At 41.1% G+C, this 23,051-nt stretch overlaps 1 protein-coding gene and 1 long non-coding RNA gene across 6 annotated transcripts in view; one reads left to right on the forward strand and one right to left on the reverse strand.

Annotated features, from left to right (window-relative positions):
- PIKFYVE (phosphoinositide kinase, FYVE-type zinc finger containing) overlaps positions 1-23,051 on the forward strand; it is a 62,656-nt gene that overhangs the window by 2,782 nt on the left and 36,823 nt on the right. For 2 of the 5 annotated variants that reach the window (XM_062640608.1, XM_062640605.1), the window contains exons 2-12: positions 711-892; positions 2,915-3,091; positions 7,138-7,256; positions 9,893-10,064; positions 10,778-10,985; positions 12,414-12,503; positions 15,738-15,876; positions 18,486-18,643; positions 19,450-19,561; positions 21,319-21,466; positions 21,960-22,127. In XM_062640608.1, the coding sequence (XP_062496592.1) occupies positions 721-892; positions 2,915-3,091; positions 7,138-7,256; positions 9,893-10,064; positions 10,778-10,985; positions 12,414-12,503; positions 15,738-15,876; positions 18,486-18,643; positions 19,450-19,561; positions 21,319-21,466; positions 21,960-22,127 (1,663 nt within the window). In that variant the 5' untranslated portion in view covers positions 711-720. Of the gene's footprint in view, positions 1-710; positions 893-2,914; positions 3,092-5,883; positions 6,335-7,137; positions 7,257-9,892; positions 10,065-10,777; positions 10,986-12,413; positions 12,504-15,737; positions 15,877-18,485; positions 18,644-19,449; positions 19,562-21,318; positions 21,467-21,959; positions 22,128-23,051 lie in introns of those variants that run through there. The other 3 variants (XM_062640606.1, XM_062640607.1, XM_062640609.1) reach the window with 3 other exon arrangements.
- Positions 13,382-16,252, reverse strand: LOC134175116 (uncharacterized). Its single transcript, XR_009968900.1, has 3 exons — positions 16,175-16,252; positions 15,979-16,045; positions 13,382-13,491 (listed from the first exon to the last, which is right to left on the reverse strand). It is a non-coding gene; the product is annotated as an uncharacterized LOC134175116 (long non-coding RNA).

A 23,051-nucleotide genomic window follows, 5' to 3' on the forward strand; every position in this document is an offset into this window, starting at 1 on the left:
CCTCTAATGCAGAATGTGGTTTGACTTTGTTTTTCTTTATGTAGCTACTCTTGAAAACAAGGAAGTTTGCAGGTGTAAGATATGACAACAAATAAACCACAGTTTAGGTTGCTTCCCTGCTAACTTGCACAAAGCCCTGTATTGTAGTGCACAGGGAAAGGAAGGGGAAGGAAACAGTGTGCCATGAAACTTAATCTTTAAGTCCTGCTTTTGTTTGCAGTTCATTCTTTCTCATTCTGGAGTTAACCTGGCCAAACAATGAGTGTGTCTTGTGCTTGCTCAGGCCTGTCTTCAGTTGCCTTATTAAAAGGGCTGCAGAAGTCACACCATTGACAGATCTATTAAAGTTAAAACTTCTTTGTGATAGGGGTGCAGAGTCTCCATTTGAAAACTTCAAGTATCCATAAAAGAGCAACCAGAGTGTGTTGTCAGACAGTGTAGTAGCTGTTTACTTTGATTGGTCTGAATGTTTAAGTAGGAGCTCCGAATTGCTTGCTGCAGAGATGCTGATCTCTTGACAGTGAGTAAGGCGGGGGACATGGGCTTCTAACTCTGGCACTCTTGGCATGTGCTAATAACAGATATCTGCGGTAGGTGGGATGAATACTCCCCCTTCCCCTTGCATCTAATGAGACACCTTCTCTTCAGTTGACTGAAGATGTTCCATTTCACCACCCTGTGTATAATGCATGTTGCTGAACTCTTTCCAGGGCACGTGAAATGGCCGCAGATGACAAACGGTCTCCAACATTGGACTCTTCCAGTGATCTACCTCACACTCCTAGTAGTCCATCTCAGCTCACTCACTTCAAACCCCTGACTCCTGACCAGGATGAGCCTCCTTTTAAATCAGCTTACAGCTCTTTTGTAAATCTCTTCCGTTTCAGCAAAGGTAAGTTGGGAATATATGTGCGTGGCCTGTGTGTGCTGTCTGTTTTATTGATGCCCGCTGCTGCCACGTAAACTTGTAAAAATGCCCCTGAATATTAGAGCATAATGTCAGATGGCTGGCCAGATGGACTGTGAGTCAGTCCTTTTGTGAAGGGTGTTGCATCTTGCTTTTGGGTAACATTAGTAGAGATTTGCTGTGGGAGAAGAAAGCCAGCATGTTGCAGCTAGAAATCTGCGTCTGCCCATAAAGGTCACAGACAAGCCAGTTAACAGTTAGTATTGTATAGCTTCTTAGCTGGGCATCTGCATTTCCTTTGCCTGTATGAAGTTTTTGAGGCTAAAAGCAGGATTAACCTGCCAGACTATATGAGCAAAATGCATGCTTGTCCTTCCAATGTAAGTTCTTACTGCAGTCTTCTTCCATTCCTCACCTTCCTGTGCATCTTGTACCTTCAGGTGGGTGGCAGCTGAGCTGCAATGAAGCAGTGCATGTACAGTAAATCTACCCTTAATTTGCATGGTTTAAGTATCAAGAGGCCTGAAGTGTGTGTATTAAAAGTACTACTTGATTTTTGCCTTTGTGCTACATGTATTACAAAGCACTAAAAGTCTCAGTAGGCAAGCTCTTAGCTGTGAATTTTTTGTTTCAAAGGAATATACTGCAAAGAGTGGTGAATGTGTGCACCTTGGTTGTGTACAAAAACTGTATCTCTTTGCTGGAGATGGCAAACTGTTCAGCCGCTTTTGTTTAGTCTGTTCATTATCCAGCTCTGCTAAGCATGCTTCTGCCATGTTTTGCCTAGGGAAAAAGGGTCAAGGTAGCTTTTTGTTTAAGTAAACTGATCTGTGTAGCTTCTTGTGCAGAATGAAAAATAATTACTTGGTATGACTGCTATTAGTTTGCATAGTACAATATCACCTGTCATTATTAATTCATTGAAAGCATCATAAGATACTGTCGATATTGGCTTCACTTTTTTGTTTCTGAAAAATGTAGCTGGAGTCAGCAAAGTATTGTGTTGAAAGAATGGGAAAATAACTTTGAAACAGCCGTAAAATGGGGGTGTTATTGGAATCAATGATAACCTGTCCATGCTTGATCCTCTGATGGAAAAGCATGGTGTATGAAGGCTGCAGTAACTTTAACGACCTCAGTGCTGTCTTTTAACAAACCTGAAAAGCTTTTCAGGGCAGAAGCTGATAATCAAGCATAGCTATTCGATATAGCAAGAATAATTCTTGCTTACCCATTTGTTTCTTATACACTTTTCATGTTAGGGGTATTTCTGAAATAGCCTGAGCCTTGACAGACAAGTTTTAATGTATAAACATGATGAAAATAAGCTATTTATTAGGGTTGTTTACCCATAGTTTCCCTCAGCATCTCCTCTCTCCTTCTCTTTCTTGGAGCAGGAAGGCTGAGCAGGAAGCACTCTTCCATTCTCCAAAAAGAATTGGAGGAGAGAAAAGGAAGCCGAGCAGCACACAGAAATATTTTTATAGTTATTGTATTTTTGCAGCTAATGTGGTTGCACATATTGGCTTCACATCATGTATGCTCAGTTTACTGGCTGTTACAATTAATGAGATGGAGAAGGGTCACCAGAGAACACCATCAGTATCAGTCAAAAACTAGGAACTCCCACACAAGCTAAAAAGAAGGAGAAAGGGGGGTTAGGGGCAGAGTGGCATTAAGGAATCACAGAATCAGACAGTATCACTGAAACACTGAGGCTGGAAGGGACCTCTGGAGGTCATCTGGTCCAACCTCCCAGCTCAAACAGGGTCACCTAGAACCAATTGCCAAGGTTCATGTCCAGTCAAGTTTTGAATATCTCCAGTGATGGAGACTCCATAACCTGTGAGAGTGTTCAGTCACCTCACCATAAACAAAGAGGAATCTGAGACCATCTCTCTTTTCCTATGCCTTGGGGAAATCAAAGTGCCATGGCCCATAGTTTTGCATGCAGTACTGGTTTTATCATGTCTAAGCAGTTGGTTTCTTTCTTTTTGTCAACTCTAGATGATGGCAGACCTTCATCCACAGCAGAGAGAGCAGAGGCAGGACAGAGTGATCCGCAAGCATTGAGTGGTGGCTGGTCCAGACCTCAGCATCCCAGGACTCAGTCTCAGAGCTCACCGGTTCCTTACAAAAAACAGCTGACTGGTGAGCTACAGAGAAGATCTTCTACAACTCTGGGTAATTTCAGATCTTTATTCTACAAGGAAATGTTGGACTAGCCAGTCTAGGATGCTTCAGAGTGAGTTGGAAGGAGATGAAGAAAGGTTTGTCCTAGGTTGAAAGCAGAATTTGATATCAGGCTGCACTGCTTCTTGTTGGTGAGGCTGCACTTTGACCTCAGAAGTATGTTCCCTTCACCCTTCTAGTGTTCTAGCAAGACACTGTTGCTGGGGCTCTGCTATTTCAATTACAAAACAGTCTGGAACAAAAGAGGCTGCCAAAACACAGCCAGTGTCTTAAAGTTACTTGAACCTTGATCCTGAAAATTTCTGCTTTGTCTTGAGAGACTTCAGTTTCCTAACTTCAGTTTCTTAACGGCCCCATACAAGCTATAACTTCAGGCTCAGTTTGAATGGGGTTGATGTGTGTGTTTTCAAGGCAGTTATAAATGCAGGTTTTTTGCTTGTAGCTGTTTTGAGGAGAACTGAATAGAAACTTGTGTCTAAACCTTTTTTATTCTTAACCTTGGAGCTATTGCCAGACGCCATACTGAATCTCTCTTAGCTGGAATGAGAACCGAATGTGATTTCAAAGCTGCCACTGTGTAATGGCTTTATGAAGATGTGGAAGAGCTAGTAAGTAGGTTGCAGGGGTTCCTCTTGAGAGCTGTCTGGTTAACATTGGCTGCTTGTGATAGCCTTGAGAAAACTGCTCAGCTGGGTAAAAATCCTATGCAAGATAGTATTTCCAAGAGTATGGTATCTAGTGTAAACAAATTGGATCTTAAATGTTGTTAATGTGTATGGGAGTTTTAGAAAGATGTCTAGTTTTGGTAACTAGGCAAAAGTACACAACAAATAACTAGCATTTTCATCTCTGTGAGTCATTTGCATGCTGCTTTAGTGGAACAAATTCATTGTCTTCCTTTTGCTCTCTAGTACTGTTTGTGCTCTTCAGTTGTACTTGTCACAACAAATCAGTTAAGTTTTGTTTTGCTTTTTAAAGGTTTTTCTCGAATGCCCCAAGTACAGCAGTGTGCTCTTGGCTGACTTGTCAATTTACTTCATTCTTGGTTACCACTTGGAAATTATCTGGGGATTACAGGTTAGAAACCTTTAAGTAAGGTAGGTTGACTGGTGCTCAGAATGCAGAAGTAATCTTGCTGTTTGACTTCCACTGGGATTAGGCAGCCAGAGAAATGAGACTTGGTGTACTGAGTAGGTAATCACAGCTGGAATAGTGTTACAGGTTCCTCCTCAGTGATCAGAGTTCAGGTGGGGAGAAAAGGAAAAAGAGGAGAAAAACATGTAGTATTTCAGAGGATGTACAGGTTTTTCCAAGGATCAGCAGCCATAAATACATATAGGAAGGATGAGGGTTACCGTTGAAAGTGAGAACTTTTTTCTTTAGCTGCAGGAGTTAATTTTTAGCGTAAGAAGGATAAATAGCTTAAACTGGAAATCTAGATGGGGCTCCTTTGGTATATTGAGGTTTTGTTTAGTGAACATGTAGATTGGAAAGTAATGCATAGGAAAACCACAGTTACTGTATAAACTGGTAGTCCTGAAAAGATAAAGGGCTGAGATCTAGTTGGCTTTTGATTGTTAAATGCGAGATGGTATCAAGTAAAAAATGACTGTGTTGTATGAGTGTTTGGCTAGGGAAGAAGAGTAAATGGATGAAGATACAGTGAAGCTGTGGACTGAGGAAGTGTAAGAACTCTATAGAGGAAGCTGTCTTCACTTCCTGCAGGTGTTTTTGTGCTGGGTAGAGAATGTCAAACAAAAGTTTGTGGAGCTAATCTGGTTGCCAAACAGATGAAATAACACTTAAATAAAATTTAATTTTATTTTAAAAACCTAATTTATTGTGTGAAATTTTAATTGTCTGGTGGTGTGGGAGTTGTGGGGTGTTTTGGGGGGTGTGTGAATTTGTGTGCTTTTTGTTTTGGGTTGGTTTGTTTTGGCAGTATATACTGAGTCTGATGCTTCAGGAACACTGAAAAAATGTGACCACTCCTTAGATGTGTAAGTATGGTCAAATCAAAAGAAGATATGAAAACTCTTCAGAAGTGCAACTGATAGCAATTGGGATGATACTGTGGCAAACAAAGGAAGAAGGTTCTGTGTTTGTGGAAAGGAACATGAGTTTTGCAGGTTTAATGGTGAAATAAAGAAATATAGTACAATGCTGAAAGCATACTTCTGTAAATCATGTGTGCACTGATTTGAGAAAATGATTGGTATTTATAGTAACAGAATTTGGACTGAGAGTAAGAGTTAACCAAAGATTGATACATATGAATTCTTTTATAGGGATGGTGTGTTAGACACAGTGTGCCCTGTACTGCAGGAATGATAACTTCTTGCATTCTTGCTCCCAGAAAGGGAGAATCACATGATTGCAAAGGGAAAAAGCCAATTGAATCAGTCAGCTTCTCTAGCATAAGTAGGTTAGCCATGTGCTCCAACTGCTGATGGCATGCTTTTCGTAATGTAGATCACATCCTTTTGACTTTTTTTTCTTATGTAACACACAAAAGGCCATTTAAACTAGCAAGAGAACCAGTGTGGAGTTATCTATGGCATTTCCTCAGTGCTATGTATGTTCATACTTTGGGAATCACTTGCCTCAGATTTGTAGCTAGTTAGTCAGGAGGCCTGGTAGTGGCTTTTTTTGTTTGTGTGTGGTTTGTTTTTTTGTTTTTTTTAATGGAATTTGGATTAGGAATAAGAGTTAGCCTAAGACTGATAAATGTGATTTTTATTTTTTTTTCTTTTTTTTCTTTTTAGTAGGGGTGGTGTCTTTAATCACCCTAAAATACTCAGCCTGGTGCTGTCCAAGAGTATTTTTGTTGCTGTTTTTTGTTCTGTTTTAATAAATAAATTCCAAGTGGCTGGCCACTTAAGTGGGTTTAAGCTCCCCAGAATCTCTTTAAAAAGATCTGTTGTGGCTTCTTTGTTGTACACAGGTTATTAAGCAGATCTATGTGGGCTGATTAAAAATATCTACAAAGGTATCTACTGAAGAAGAGACATGGAATCCCACAGTTTTAATTCCATTAATCTAAGGATTTTGATCTGCACACAAAGGAATAGCCTAGCTATTACTGCACGGCAATAGTTAACATGCTGGTGCTGTCAGCATTCCCACTGACATCAGTGGTATCTAAAGCAGTAAACAGAAAGCAGCCATGACTGTTCTTCTTGTACTAGGGAGAATCAAAATAAAATGCTAGTCAGATGGAGAGCAACGAAGCTGGTAAGAAACTTTTAACTATTCAGAAAACTTTTTTATGTAGAAAAGTGACTCTGAAAATGTTTAAATATTCAGGTAAATAAAGCGCTGGGTTTGCAGATCCTTCTGGAGAGAAAGATCAGCAATGCTTCAAAGTAATCTAGCATTTTATAGGAAAGAAATTAACTACATTACATTTTTATAGAGGAGTGTCTTTGCTATAGTTAATCAAGAATGACTGTACGTGTTCTCAACAGCTTGGCTTTTAACTTAAAAAAAAAATTGCAAATCAGAAAAAAAACCAAAATGTGAACTTCTGTATGCATTTTATTCTGAATTACTGTTTTTAATAGAAACTGAGGATTTAAGTCCTGAGACTTGCTGTGGCAATTTATAAATAAGTTTGGGTTAAGGCATTGTCCTAGAAGGAGCGTAAATATTGTTGTAATTATTTTGTACATAGTAATATCCTAGAGGGCATTCTAAAATGAGACTTCAGCGCTTTCTAAAAGACTATTATTACAAGGTTTATGTGGTAAGTTGAAAATAACTGTATTTCTTTAAAAGATGCCTTCATTCTCAGACAATTAAATCTGTTCTTGTAAAGGCAGGGGATGGTATTTAAAATGTTAGTCAAAATAGGCCATCTGGCATCAGAAGCTCCTTTTGGGGGAGAAAAGTCCAAGGGCAAGAAGTGATACAAGCTGTAACTTTGTAAAGTGTATAATACATATGTGAACATTTTCCCCTCTAGTGGGGTTTTGTGTAGTTATGTGAATGTTGTTGTATCACGGAAGAAATGAATACTACTCTCCCTTGCCTTCCAGACAATCGAAGGAAAGTAGAGCCACCTCTTGGAGGTCATGATCCTCGAACAGCAGTTCAGTTAAGAAGCCTCAGCACTGTTTTAAAGCGGCTCAAAGAAATCATGGAGGGGAAGAGCCAGGTACTACTTCTTAGGGATTTGTAGGTCAAACTAACTAGAAAACTGAATTTTTTACTGGGCTTCTCTGAGCTTCATTTTTTAGCCACATCACAGGGATTTTTCAGAAGTTTGAAGGATGAGTGAATAAACTAAAAATTGTGAGTGTAGAGGAAACGGTGATGTTTACTTTTGACATGTCAAACATCTGTCATATTGTAGAAGTGAAACATTGCACTCGGCTTTCTGAACTTGGACCAGATGCTTTCATTTTAAGCTCCTTCCCACTTCTGTATTACCTAATCTGGTATTACCTGATGGTTTTTATACTTGAAGGTTAACCATGGGCAGGTGAAACACATTGACTGTCACAAATAGCAATGATAATTCTGAGGATGATTAAATCTACTGTTTTTTATGGTAATGATTGTTCAGCAATATCTGCTTGAAAGGCTTGTCCTGGTAATCTGTTTTGATTCAGCTGGTTAAGGATCTGATGGTTGCTACTGACTTGCTGATTTCACCTCCTGCTGTGTTGGGCCATGCCTTTAAGAGGAGGATCCAGCTGAGAAAAGCCACAACTATTTATAAGTGACAATATAAATAGCTGTGTCTGGGAGCAAGGCATGAACAGGCAGAAGTACATTTAATTAAATTGAGTGAAGAGAAGAAAGAGTTTGGCTTGATAGCTTTTACAGGTAGACTTTGAGTAAACTCAGTTTCCAATGCTATTCTGCTTGTAAGAGTAATTTTGCTTTGGTCGAAAGGATTATATTTTTGATGTTAAAGCAAAAACCTTTCATTGCAGTAAGCAGGGCACTGAGTGTGGCTCCTACTAATGTTTCAGTTTGTGGTAGTGTCTGAAGGCCCTGGAGACTTCCAGGCATCTTTGAAGTTATTCGAGAAGTGCTCAGTCAGGATGCAGCAGTAAATGTGTATGTCTAGATCTTTCTCTGAAACTGGTATGTTAGTTGTCAGCATGCTGACCTCCGTAGAGGTAGCAATGCATCACTGCCCGTGACTGCAACAATGTCTTGCTTGAGTCACTCCAGGCAGCAATTTATTCCTACTATCTGACTCTACCACCAGACCACTTTACTGTGGTAGAAAGCGTGTCAGATCCTGGTAGGTGCCCCTCTAATCAGCCTCAACTGCTAACAGGGGCCAGGCTTCTCTTCTAAACCTTTCCTTGCAGTCTGTTCTTGTCATGCGTGTCAGCTCTGACTTGAGAAAGGAAGAGATCTGGAAGGTGCCAGCAGCAGTGGTTAGGTTTCTAAACATCCAGTTACGTGCAAGTGGTGCAGAGGCGAAGAGGGAGTGATGGTGGACAGAGGCAGTGCTGCTTGGAACAGCCACTTGTGTGACAGAACCAGAGACTTGGCTTATCCTGCAGAGCTGCAGCAAAACCTCTTATTTGGCATCCCCTGCAGCTTTTCAACAGTTTCTTGGAAAGCTCTTCATTGTATCTTTCCCTGCTTGAAGCTTAGTGTCCATCTTAAGGATTTCTAGGCTCTTTTGAACACTGGACTGACCTTGAGCGGTCTTTGACCTCTTTCTGTACAAGCTTTCTTGGGTGAGTACAGCATGAATTTGCTGTCTTGTTGATCATAGCTCATTTGGTCTCAAAATTGGTCTAGCAACTATGTCAAACTTCACTTTGTTAACATTCAAAAAAAAAAACAACTCCAATTCAGCTATGCTTTTCTTGTATTTTTAATGTGAATGTTGGAGTATGGATCACTTTTCTCTGCAGTTACTCTCTTCCTAGGTTGCTTTGAGAAAATTCTTGCAGCACTTTCTCTTCCAAAGAAAATCCCAGAGTATTCAGTCCTTCTGAAAAGGCTTATTGCTAGAACTGAACTCTAGCAAAGAGTGTTTTCACAGTCAGAACTGTCATGTGGCTGTTACTGGTCGTCTCCATCCACTGTAATTGTAGCTTGTGTGCTCAGAATCATAATTGAGATTTGTCTTCCTCTGTTTATAGCTACAACACCAAACAGAAGATTTAACTCTTTGTTGTCAGGTCTTAAGACACAAATTCCTGTGGCTGCACCCATGCTCTAAATCAGTATATGTTGTTGTCTGCTGAGTGTGTACTCCACAGTTGTCTTCATGTAGCAGTTAACCTGGAGTTTTGGAGCAATGTCAATCTGGGCCACAGGCTTTTACAACTGTTTATTGAGGTTTTGAAGAATTTGATCACATAACAAAATTTTTACATGCATCTATAATCCTTTCAAAATACATCCCAGTATTAACTGTTAAAATGATTTTTGAAATAGGTTTGTTTTTTAAACTGTGCTAGTTGAGGGCCTGTCACGTGCTAGGGGTAAATGAGCGGAAACTGCAAACAGTACTTCATGTTTGTTTCTTCTTGACCTTTATCTACAGCTCATGATAACTTTTATCTGCTTTCCCTCCATCTTGCATCAAGAAGGCAAAGGCTTGCTAGATTTATTCTCACAGTTAAGAACTCTCTCAGTCTTCTGACTCACTACAAAACCACGTGAAAAATCTTTTCTGTGCTTATACACAAGAGTGTGCGCACACATGAATATATGACATTGCCATTTTCTTGTGAACAGTCTACAAAGCAATCATAGATCCGAACATGCTTTTGTGTTTACATAAAAAACTTTCTCTGCTGCCTTTCCTTGTAGGACAGTGACTTGAAGCAGTACTGGATGCCTGACAGCCAGTGCAAGGAATGCTATGACTGTAGTGAGAAATTCACCACTTTCCGACGGAGGCATCACTGTCGACTCTGTGGGCAGATCTTCTGTAGTCGATGCTGCAATCAGGAAATCCCTGGAAAATTTATGGGCTATACAGGTAGGGTTTATCTGTTGAAAAGCAGAACATTCTCTGTGTGCTCAGCTCATGACTACTGTGTTTTAGATTCTGGCATCTGCTAGGGAATTCTGTACAGGTCTATAGTGGGCTTAGAAATATGCAAAAAGAATCACAGGACTTAATTCTACCAGTTTCTTCATGCACAATGTTGGATTACGCCTGCTTATTTTTACCATTACTGTGTCCATGATGACAAAACAAATATAGCCGCTATTTAACAAGGGTGTTCCTTACAAAAGTGTGCTCAAGTAGAAGCTGCTCTTTGTAATGGTAATTTTAAAATATAATGAGCCATGTGGTCTAATTGAGGGTGAGGGAAACTCTTTCAAATACCACTTACCAAACTGAATTCATCTGATGGAGGTGATGATTCCCAGACATCAGCTGATGTCTTATATCGGACTAGCTATTGCTGTACCATGATTTCAGTGTGCACATGTGCTATCTCCCTCTCCCCACAACTGGTTTCTCTCTTACTGATAATGTTATGCATCATTTGACTTGGAGAAATTCACTGAGTGTATAATTATCTGGCGTTCTCCTTTTTAAGGAAATAGGAGAACTAGACTTAAACACACAAAGAGGATTTGAAACAGGAAATCCTTTTTCCACCACTGTACACCTCTGATCCTGTAGAAACAGAGTAGTATTTGTTCCTGTTCACTTACACTCTCTGGTTCCCCTTTCCATAGGGGATCTCCGAGCCTGCACTTACTGCCGCAAAATAGCCTTAAGCTATGCACACTCCACAGACAGCAATTCCATTGGAGAAGACTTAAATGCTCTGTCGGATTCTGCATGTTCTGTATCAGTGCTGGATCCTGGTGAGCCACGCACACCAGTTGGGAGCCGTAAAGCTAGCCGCAACATCTTCCTGGAGGAGGATCTAACCTGGCAAAGGTAAAGTGAGTGGTTTTGTGCTGAGATGCATAATCTTAATTGTATTTTCAGGCTCACCCCTGCCTAGACAAAGCTGGTGGTTTCCATCTAGGAAACTTAAAAGTATGTCTCATGTAAAAAGAATCTAATCCTGTGCTTGCTTCTTATGTTCTTCGCTTTAAGTTGAAATTTGGAAATGTTGCTATTGGAGCTTTAAATTATTTGCAGGCCTTCCTTTAACCTATTGAATCAGTGATTCTATGCCAGTGGCAGAGCAGGTCTTTAGACAAATCAAAAAAAAAAACATCCCTTTTAACCACCAATGTATCAAGAAACAAATCTGGTGCTTTACTTGTCAGGTTTTGGGTTGGGCAAGAGAATGTAAGAGATGCTGTCTGTGCAAATAGGAGAGAAATGGTGGAAGTAACCATCTGTTTTAATGGAAGTGGGATTGAAAGGACAGCTATAAATGTTCTCTTATACTTTTTTCAAAATATATTTCTTCCACTGCCCTTCAGTAAGGGGGTCTTTATTTTTGAAAGATGAATAAAAGAACACTGTACTCCTTCTCAAGTGGTATGCAAGTTAATTTCTGAGGACTGTGATTTAACTCAATGTGGGGAAAGGAAAAAAAAAAAGATGGAGTGCTTCTTTTCCTAAAAACAGAAGTACAGGCAGGTATGAAACTACCAAGGAATTCTTGAGTCAGAACCTGTCTTTTCAGTATGTCCTTTAAAAATAAAGGAGTAGGGTACTCTGTGCAAGTACAGCTACTCAGACAAGGTTGTACTGTGTATGTCTTCTCACAAAGAGCATCTATCATGCTAGTAAGAAGTCTGTATCCCAGAGCACAGACAGTACAGCTGTATCAGTTAGGGTGCAGTGGCTTATCTCTCATGTTTTATCCAGTAGGGGTTTATACTGGTGGTGTATGAACATTTACTGTCTGTCCTTCCTTCTGGACTGGAAGGAAAAGGAGTGCAAAGGTGATAGTGATCAGGTTAAACAATTACAGAAGGTTGTCTGGCTATCTGGGTAAAAGCTGTCTAACAGTATCAATAGATATCATTTTTGCTATCAAAGCAATGCTATGTTTGAGATACAGGGGCAACGCCTTCACCTCCAAAGCATGGAATAGCAGCCTGTAAGGAAGATGTGTAAACAAAAAGGGATAGAGGGAAAGTGGGCAGGAAGGCAGGATAATGCAAGAAGTGGCAAGAGGCTGTATTACTTAAGTCTTGAGTCTGAAGTGAGAAGACTTGAGCACTATCCTCCAGCTATCATTTATCTACATGTGGGGAAAGATTTCTCTGTTCCCTTGTTGATTTAATAATTGTGGGTGTGAATGAGAGGTAACATTGGAATTAACTGTATTTTAATTCCAGCTGTTTTGACACTGCTGCATGAGGCAAATCTCAGACATCTGTAATATGCTCCTTTTTCTTGCAGCTTGATTCATCCAGACTCTTCAACTCCCACGCTGTCTGCACGCCTCGGGACTGTCCAGGAGGATGCAGGGAAGTCACCAGCTAGGAATAGGTAAACTAATCACATCTGAGTACTTTCTGTTCTGGATGCACTCCTAGCATACCTTTCACTGTAAAGTCTGTATTTTGGGGCTTGTTTTTAAAGAGCATGCTGTTTCATGTTCAAAATGGGACACCCTGTTACCCATATCCCATATGTAGTGGTAAGGAAAGGCCATTTATGTATATCTTCTAATTTGTACATATACTACTTTTGAGGAGCCTGTAGTTTGCTGCTGGATCAGTCAAAGGTGGTGATGAAAAGGACAGAAAGGGAAAGAAGTGTCTAAGAAAGGTAGAGTTCTGAGGAAGCCAAGAAAAAGGACTAACAGATGCTTGTTAATGAGAGGTAAAGACTGAGTTAATGGAGGAGCTTTTGTTTAGTTTTGTTTAGTGTAGTTTTTGTTGGTTTTGTGTGTTGTTCCTCCCTTTTTCTCCCCCTTCCCCCTCCCCAGTCTGCTCCTTCTGCTCTTTCATTAAATATAATCTTGTTTAAGGTAGTCAGGCTTCCTTAGGCTAAAATCCTATCATAGACCTTTATGCAAGAGTGCTGGAATGAACTTGGAAATGTTCATTGGAGCTTTAGTACAAGTTGTGAATACTTGAGCCTAATCCCACTAAATAGGATGGTATTAGAAGAAGAAGTAGTTTCCACTTCACAGTGCTTCTGCTATGGTTCTGGTTACATACTTTCATTGTGGTTAAATTGGGAAATAAAGTTGAAGCAAGGGTGTAAGGAACAGATTGAAGATAATCCAGATTTCAGTGTTGGAGTCAGGAGACATTCAAAGACTTCTTTGCACTGGTATTACAGGCATGCAGAATGTTTAGCAATTTGGTGGGATCTGGCAGGACCAGCAAAGACAAGGGAACTTCTGTTGAGAAGGATGTTGGGTGTGCCTTTCAGGGAGCGCACACTTGGAGTCTTTATCTTCTGTGTGATGGTAATGGTTAAGAGGAGATCCATACTGACTGTACAAGCTGAGAACCAAAGATCTTGCCTAGGGGGAGTAAAACACTGGTGAATAAACTAGAACCAAAAATCAATTCTGGCCAAATATGGCAAGGAGTCCAGAGTTGAAAGTTCAATGCTAAATAACTGCAATGACGTCAGAAAATGTCTGAAACCTTGAGGATGCTCTCCTCCTTCCGTTTGAATGGATGTTTTCTATTTTAAAAGACCTTTGCTGACGCATGCAGTAGTAGAAAGGTTCTAAGCTGGACCTGGCAAACCCAAACTGCTCATTCAAGTTAGAATTTGTGGCCTCACTATAGTAACTTACCTGTCTGGACTCATGTTTGAGAAGCAATGATGAGAAATAATCAAATTCTGAACCTGTGAAAACAACTATTTGTTTTGGGTTAAGTGATGCTACCATTTAGATTGTCTCAAAGCCGCTGTAGATGTTTCTTTGAGAGAAGCTAAACCGTGCCTCTTTCTAGGTGAGATGAAGCAAAAAAAAGATGAAAGATTGAGTGCATTTAGTTGCAGGTAGCAGAAGTTACTTAGTATTATTTGTTTTTCCTGTGCATGGGGTATCTGTGTTGAGTTTGTCTTGATTTTTCTCAGACCATTTAAGGGGAAAAAAGCCCAGCACAACAGTCAAATGTTGCAAGTGCAGGCATTTGAATTCCTCCTTTGCAGGTCCTTCTAAAGGATAAGGACTTTTTTCATTGCAAAACCTCCCCTCTGCTTTTAGAAAAGATAAATACTATGAAGTAATGGATGTAACTGGTGATGATAAAGACACAGACATGAAATCTGGCTGTTCTGAGTCTTGCTTAATGTCCTTTTACACAAATATCCCTGCTGCTTACAGGTAGGGGCCATAGTTAAAGTGGCTGTTGTGAAACAACTGGGAGGAGTGCTTAATGATGGACTTTGATGTCAGTCTCATGTTCTGCATCAATAATGCTTTTTGTTAAGCTGCAAAACTCTGCCCATTCTAACTTTATCTTGAGAGGATCTGAACAGCAGAAAATTGTCAGAGTTTCAGCCTGCCCTGAATGCCTGACTAGGACAGAAAGTGTTTGCTTATCACCCCTAGATGTATATGGATGTAGTACCAATAGAGTTTCCTTTGATTCTGCATAAATTACTAAAAAGGACCTAACTAAACCCCTTTATCAGCTCTGTATTCTTGTTAAGAGACAGAGGAGGAAAAAGCAGTGATTTTGAGACTATTGTATTATTAGTGCCTACTTCCTTGCAGAAAAAAAAAGTTGAAAGAGGGTGGCATTGCTTTTTCATGCCTGGGCTCATCCACATCATCTGTTGTGAATTCTTTGGAATAACTAGTGTCTGTTTGCCAGTTACCAAGTTCTGTGAAGTTATCCAAGTTTCATTAAGAGACTAGAGACTGGCAACAGGTCTCGTCACTCAAAACTGCTGCAAGCTTCTGGAGGCAGTTCAGCACTGGCATTTTAAGCTTCCGTCTTGCTGTTTGCAGAAGTGTTTTCTGTCCTCACTCCTCAGGGTGCTGTTAGCATTAATAGCTTGCACTGCATGGTTTTTGCTGCTGGGTTGCAGAAGTTGCACTCTTTCTTGAGAGGCTTAGTCTAATTGTGGGATATTGGAGCAGAGGGTGTCTGGAACTTCATTTGCATTTTTAGCTTTGCAATGATAATTGCAAAATGGTGTGTTTGTATTGGAGTGCATAGCCAAGATTTCTCAGCAGCTGTACTGATATGAGGTGGATGATCCGTATTGCAGTACAAGGAAGATTGCAGGTGGAGTGACTTCCAACTTCAGCAGACAGTTTAGCCACCCTAGAGAGCAGATGCTTAAATTCCTGGACTCTGTAAGCTATCAGCTATTTCAGAGGGAGGAAGCAACTTTAAATGGGTTAAGGAGAGGGGGAATCTCATTGCCCTGTTACAGGTATCCTGGGTGTTGGCTGCCCTTGCTGGTATCTGTCTTGCCTCCAAGCTGCTGGAGTTACTAATTACCCAGCATCCCATCCCTTCCCCAGTCTACTCAAATGTAGACATATATGAATTACTGTGGCTAAACTTAGTTCTAACTCCTTCCTACAAAAAGCTTTACAAAAGCTTAGGTTTAACTTTGATGTTCCAAAGCAATACATTTGCATCCTAGGAATTCTTTTTCCTGTTTTGATGGGGGACAAAGCTTCAAGCAGTAAGTCTGTTCTTAGCTTTAAGTTCCTTTTTAGCATGATATGAGATCAATGCCTGTTCTGCTGGAGCACTGCACAATGAATTTTAATCCTTCTCTCTTCCACTACAGGTCGGCCAGCATCACTAACCTGTCACTGGATCGATCAGGTTCACCGATGGTTCCTGCCTATGAGACATCTGTCAGCCCCCAGGCCAGCCGCACACATACGAAGGCAGAGACCACTGAGGATGAGCGCAAGATCCTTCTGGTACCTTAACCAGTCTTCTGTTTGTCCTGCTCTGTGAAGGCGATGAAGTCTGCCTTTCTTGCATCTTGCTACCTTTAAAGGCTCTTGTCTGAGCAGTCTTACCTGTACTGATCCTCCAGGTAGTGTAGGGATGGAGAATATTGGTGCTGCTTTGGGCAGTTCCATCTTCCTGGAACAAATCATAGTTTCATACGGTGTTTGCATAAAAGTGTTTACAGTTTTTGTTAGTAAAGTGTGTTATGTGGTGTGGAGTTGGTGTATGGTGGCTCCTTCTGGGTTAAACCTGTAGCACAATGACCTGATTTTGTATTTCTTCAGGTTTAGATTTTCCCTTTCATAAGCCACATGACTGAAAACTTTAAATGGCTGCGTCAAAATGGTTACACCACAATGAATAAGTTAAAGCTGTTACAGCTTATTGGGGCAAAACCTAACTTGGTCCCTCCCTCTGTTTGCAGAATAAATACCACAATTTGTGGAAGGTTGCAGTGACGTACTTGGTAAAAAAAAACAAAACAATGTTCAACAGTGTTCTGCGTAATCCTGTTACCCCTCCCCACAGAGGCAGTGTTGTAGGTGACAGTTACTGTACAATCTTCAGTAGAAAACAGTGTTTCTTTTCTTTGAGGGAGGGGAAGTGTTTCCAACAGATGGGGCAAAAAAGATGCAGGGAAGGGAAGGGAGTGTCTTTCGTGCATTAAGAGATTCAAGATTGCTCATGTTGCCATTTTGAGATCAGGAAGGCTCATTTCTGTGTTGTCAGGTATTTGCCTACTGTCAGCAGAATGCATACAAGCATTCCTGAGGGTGTAGAAAAACTAGCTCCTGTTCAGTTGCATAACTCTTTTTGTGGGTGCTCTGTAAATAGATAATCACGTGAGGGAGGAACATTAAGACACATCTGTACACTGTCCTGCCTGTGCATGTATGTTAATGCAGGAAAAATGAAATATAAAGTGCTATGAACACAACTTGGACCAAGATGATCAAGTCCCAGTGCACTTCAGCTTCACATTGTTTAATTTTTGTCTCTTTGCTTCCTTGGGGGAGAAGAGGATTGGTAGTATTGCTTCTGTTCATGTAAGATCAGAAGATGCAGTGTCAAGTAATGTAAGATTTTCTGCGAATTCTTGTTTAATGCACTTAGCACATGGAGCTCACTCTATATCAGAAGGTAATTTAAAGCTTAATGTAGTCCATTCAGAAGACTCATGAACTTTGCTCATTAAATAAAAGCTAGAGGATGATGTAAATGCACTGGGATAAGCAAATTTTATGTGAAGCAGAGGTCAAAATCCTGGATTTGAAAGGGTTCTGCCAGTTTGTGCAGTTTAATGAATTCAGCATGTGAGTTAAGGGTAAACTATAAGGCAGCTGAACCATGGAAACGCTGATTGCATCAAATTTTGTGATCCTATGAGGTGTTTCATTACTGATCCGTTTGACTCTATACCTGGTATGGAAGGAGAGCTGATGACATAGATTTTAGGATAACAACTAGGACAGCCATTGCTGGAAATAAAAGCAGAAAGCCAGTCCAGTAACGGAAGTGAAGGAAAACTCTTGGATTTCAGGGCACTCTTGGGAAAGTGCAGTAATGTGGGTGTAGCAGTTAACTGGAAAGCTGAAGCCAGTTAAAACTTAAGCTTTCCCCTCTCCTCTCCCTACCCTTACACAAAACACCTGAGCCATTTGAGAAAGTGAGGTGCAGTGTCTCTTTTCCACCTCTTGGGGTGCTCTGTTGCTCTCAAAATAATCCCAAGTCCCAGTTTCCTCTCTGCAGCAATGGGACTGTGCTGTGCCAAGATAGGGCGTATTGTGGAAAGCAAAAAGGCCCAGGTACAAAGAGACTGAGCAGTTTGGATGGAGCATAGCCTAAGCAAGAGTTGGTGTACGTGCTTAACAGGCCTGAAAATGACTTTGAGGCTGATGTGTACCAAGTGCTGGAGGGTACTGATCCACAGAGTCAAAAATGGTTAATTGAATTGGGAGGTATAAACACCTCTTTTGCTTAGTGGCCATGCCAACAGTGTCTAAAAGAAGACTTGTTACTGAACAATACAAAAAGGGATCCCCAATAAGAAATGGTGTCCTAGAACCTGAACGTAGCAGTGTGCGTTGCTGTGTCAATTGCTCTGTATCTGGGGCTTGCTAATGGACTCGTATGCTTCACAAAGCCTAGGTTAAGAATAGATTGTATAGAAAAACCCTCTTCTGGATGATGTTTTTGTTGTCTCACACTTCATTTACACACACCACCTGAGTCTGAGAATAGGGTGCAAAAGGGGAGTAGTAAGAACATAAGTATCTTCTAGGTAGTACAAAATCTTGCCACGTTAAAAAAAAACCCAAACAAACTTAACTCTGAGGGTACTGTCTTTATTTCTTCCTTGTTCTCACCTTTACATAAGAGTAAGAATACAAGGAGCTGATCTCATGTATGTTTGCTGTTTCCGTTTGTACCTTCACATGCAGAAGTGTGGAGAACGGCTTAGATTTTGTCTGTGGAGGGCCCTTGATCTAGAAGCTGATCTGAGAGCCTAGGTTGATGTCCTTGAAACCAGTGATAAGCTCAGACTAGTAAGTAATTTGCACATCCTCTTGTCCAGGACTCAGTCCAACTGAAAGATCTGTGGAAGAAAATCTGCCATCACAACAGCGGGATGGAGTTTCAAGACCATCGCTACTGGCTGCGGACACATCCCAACTGCATTGTGGGAAAAGAGCTGGTCAACTGGCTCATCAGAAATGGGCACATAACCACAAGGTAACCCTGATGCTTTAAGACAGCAGATGTCATCTATCTCTGTCATGGGAGGTTCCGAGTTTTAGCTGAGAATAGTGTGCCTTAGACTGCAGAGATAGACCCCTTTGCAGGGACATGAGAAAGAAAGAAAATGTGGATATTTTCTTTGCTACCTACCAAAGCAGGTAGGGTTCTCACTCTGTGTGGTCCAAACCAACAGGGTTCAGGAGGCTGTCTGGTTTGGGAGTTGGTGGAGGTGGTAGCTTATTGGACAAGTATCACTCAGACAGTTGGAGAACAGTTAATGTGTTACAAAGACTATCCAAAAATGTTCGCTTATTCTCAAAAGGGCAAGTCTGCCCATAGGTTCAGAGATCACTAATAGTGTTTGATAGCTAAATTTTTGCTGGGGCTGGCAGGCTCTTAACCTTGTGAGTATAAAGAATCTGGTGTATTTAGCTGTGCGAGAGGGGGATAAAACTGAGATGGTACTTAGGCATAGAGCAAGTCCTCACTCAGTAGAGATGCTTAGTGTATATGTAACTCAAGCTGCCAATACTGGAGGAGCACAAACAATATGTCTTAAACATCTTTTGGACACCTTAGCTGAGTTGAGAGTACTAGCAGTCTCCTCATCCAGGTCCATACTTGAATCAGTACATTCCACTCCCTTTCCACTGTATTTTAAATAGCGTCTGGTTAATGACATACTGATGAGTCAAATAGTGCATAGCAAATGACTCTTCCCTTTTGTAGCATGCCTGTAGTATAAACTGTGTGTGTTTAGAACTAGACTTGGAAAACCATCTCTATTTTCATACTTCCAGGGTCCAAGCCATTGCAATAGGACAAGCGCTGGTTGATGGACGCTGGCTAGAATGTGTCAGTCATCATGATCAGCTCTTCAGAGATGAGTATGCTCTCTACAGACCATTGCAGGTAAAAGGAGTAGGAAAACTTTTTTTTTTGCTGGGTTTGGCTGTTGACTAGAATCTTTTCTAATCCTGTTCTCAACAGGCATATCTATGAATCAGCTGTCTGGGGAACTGGCCTTTTTCCTTAGTGATTTAAAGCCTGAGGAAGCTGCATTTGCCAAGAAAACTTTGGGACTGTCCTCTATAGAGGATGCGTTATTACAGACGGTGCACTACAAAAAGTGGACGAAAGGGTCTCCTTTCCAGGCCAGTGCCTCTCATTGCAGATGTTTTCCATGGAGGTCTTGAAATAGCATAGTCTGTGCTTGTGGCATCTTTGCCATCATGCAGAATCTAGAATCTGTGTGCAATTACTGGTGACGGAGACAATGGTGGTTGTGTTCTTCTGTTTCAAAATTGCTTCTTTAAAAACTTTCAAAGAATAGATTTTTTAGATATGCAATATTGGATCTTCTTATATATTGTATTGGCAACCTTTTCCTGATCTCCAGTTATGGCAGTAATAAAGAATTTGGTACCACACCATGGTACAAGACTGGGAGGGGGTATTTTTCATCCCTCCCAAATAAGACTAGCTATCTGAGGGGAAGGCAGGCTACCAGTGACCAGGGATGCTATCCTACCATATTTCATTGCAATCAAACTTACTAAGGGGTAAGAGCAGTCACTGGCCTGAGCGACTGGATTATTTTTTTAACTGGAACAGGGTATCTCTGTAGTCTCTCTGTTACCTGAAAACATTCATTTGAGACTTTCACATGTTCTGCAGCTTCTTACAATAAAGAATGGCTCAGCTGTCTGTTGCAGCTCAGTCAGAAAGCTTGCAGCCATTAGCATCTTGTCTTCCTCATGAATTTCAGCTCTTGGCCACAGTCATGTGGTGTTCCTTTGAGATTGCGTTGGGCTTCATCTGGCATCTCCGCTAGTCAACTGCACTGTCCCAGTTTGCTGGTAAAAGCTTGCCCTTAACTAGCAAGTGCTTGTGGATCCCTGTTTCTAACTGTTTGTAAGGGGCTTATGTTATTAATAGTTCAAAGCCAATCCTTGTTCTCACCAGCTGAAAGCACTGTCTGATCTCATTTCTCCTGGACAAGAGTCAGGAGACTCTTGTTGACTTGCTTGCTTGCTGATTCAGTTGGTTGTCACACTAACTGTATCCAAAGGAATGATAGTTAAGGTCTTGAGATCACAATGGCTGATAGAAATCACTTAAATGTTCTCCAGGTTCTCTGGCACTCTAGGCAGGCTTTGCTTGGACACAGTAGCCCCTGCTGGAGTCTGAGTTGTGAGTGAAACTCTTAGAGCTACTTTGGTCAGTCACAGAATTGATTCAGTAACTTAGAATTAGCCTCCCTTAAAAGCTGCATGTGCTGGTTTCTGAGCAAAGGATACAGTCATCACCCAAATTAGCTGGGGGGATAGCAAGCATTCAAAACTGCTTAGCTGGATGTGGCGACAGAAAATGTGCAGTAGAAGAAACTTGTCCTTTAGTGCCACTTAGTTGTGGAAGTGGGAAGGAGGCAGAGAAAGAGCATGTGGGAAGTGTAAAGAAGTACTTGGTTTCTGTTCCAGAGAGCTCCTAATTCATGCTAAGTGGGGTGGCTGTATGACTAACTTGGCTCAGCCCACTAAGAGTACCCTCTGACTTTAAAAATGATCTGCATTTGTAGCAGGCTGGTTTTTTTTAAGCGGCTTAATATTTCAGCAGAGCTGCACTTTTAACACCTTTTTTTTTTTTAAATTTTCTTCCTTGTCTTCTAGAGCACGGAGTTCTCGGAAACCCCATCTCCAGACAGTGACTCTGTGAACTCTGTAGAGGGGCACTCTGAGCCATCCTGGTTCAAAGACATCAAGTTTGATGACAGTGACACAGAGCAGATTGCTGATGAAGGAGAAGATAACTTAGCCAGTGAGTTTCAGCTGAGTCTTGTGCTCACTCTGCCTTCTCCCCTGTTATCCTCAGTCCTCAGAACATAGTAGTTTAACCATGTCTTGCTTTATGTGTGTGTGTGTTCGTGTGTGCAAGCATGGGGCTGTAAGGATTAAAGCAAACTGTAACCTAACTAGTTTTCCTGTTTCTTATGATGGATACAGTATTTTATATTTAGTTGCAACTGGCAAAACTTTATACTTTTAATGGAGGAGAAGCATGTAAATTGCTGCCTTCTGTTTCTCAAGCAGAATTCTGCTTGATTTGGGCCTATAGCAATGCACTAAAGAATGCCCAATATATTAGCATGCACACCTGAAGATAAGATTAGAACTATAAAAATACTGTATTCCTGTAGTATTGCACACTGGCCTTTATGTAGTAAAGACAATTTTTCTCCTCTCCGATACCCTCATGATTCCCATTTGAACCCTTCTCCTCCCTGTATCTTCCCCTTACCCAACACTAAAAGACTCCGCCAGCCCTAGCAAGCGCACTTCAGTCAGCAGCTTCCAGTCCACAATGGATAGTGATTCAGCCGCCTCCATCAGCCTGAACGTGGAGCTGGACAACGTGAACTTCCATATCAAGAAGCACTCCAAGTACCCACATGTGCCCCCTCACCCTGCTGACCAAAAAGGTATGAGGTAGTCACCAGCTGGAGTTGCACATGATGGAGAGCTGGGCCCTAATAATACTGACCTATTTGGACACTACTTTTGTAGCTGTCTTACAGAGGGGGAAATACGGTTAGTTGGCACTTGCTTGCAGTTTTGATGTGCTCACCTCTGAGGAGGCTCAGTAGACCTCTTGAAACACCTTCTCTTCAGAGTGTGTAACTTCCCCTGGGACTTTCTCTTTGCAGTTGAAACAAAGTCTTCTGTCTGTACATACAATAAGGCAGATCCACATACACCGTTTCTGACTAACAGGGGTTGAAAAATAGTCCGTGCATAAACGAGTTTGCTATGTGTTAACTTGCTTGAGATTAAACTGGAGAAGCAAGCAAGAAATGAAACTCCAAACAAAACCCAGACAAAATTAACTTGGAAGAGGTCTGTGCTGACTTCTAATTGTAGAACACTTGTTTGAAAGAGAACATCCACTTAAGTGAAGTAGGAAGAAATCAGGTACTCGGTGTTCAAAACTTCTTTGGAAAGAAATAAGTACCAAATTGAAAGACTAAGCAAAATCCTTATGGAAAAAATAATATACTTCCCTGTTGACAACTGCGTTCTCTGAACTGGACAAGGGCTGACTGAAACTAGGGCTTGTCTCTGGCTTGGGTCTGGTATATTCTAGTTGCTTTACATGCTGGGGAGCAATTGATGTCTTTGCTCTGCTTCCTCACTTAAGGTTACATCAGCTTTGCAGATTTCTATCTTTAGCTGCTCTTAAGGAGTCTCTTATTCTTAATTATTCTTTCACCCTTACCTCTTCACTATTTCCAAGGGGATCCAAAAGATGATCCAGTGTTAAATAAGGAATTGGTCACAGCTGACTTTGAAAGCGTTTTAGACGTGGGTGAGAGAGGCAAATTAGAGGGGCCATTTATTAGTGCCTG

The sequence above is a fragment of the Pezoporus occidentalis genome, unplaced genomic scaffold (assembly GCF_034315485.1).
Source record: "Pezoporus occidentalis ecotype Australia unplaced genomic scaffold, CSIRO_AGI_Poc_V1 ctg66, whole genome shotgun sequence".
NCBI classification, from domain to species: Eukaryota; Metazoa; Chordata; class Aves; order Psittaciformes; family Psittacidae; genus Pezoporus; species Pezoporus occidentalis.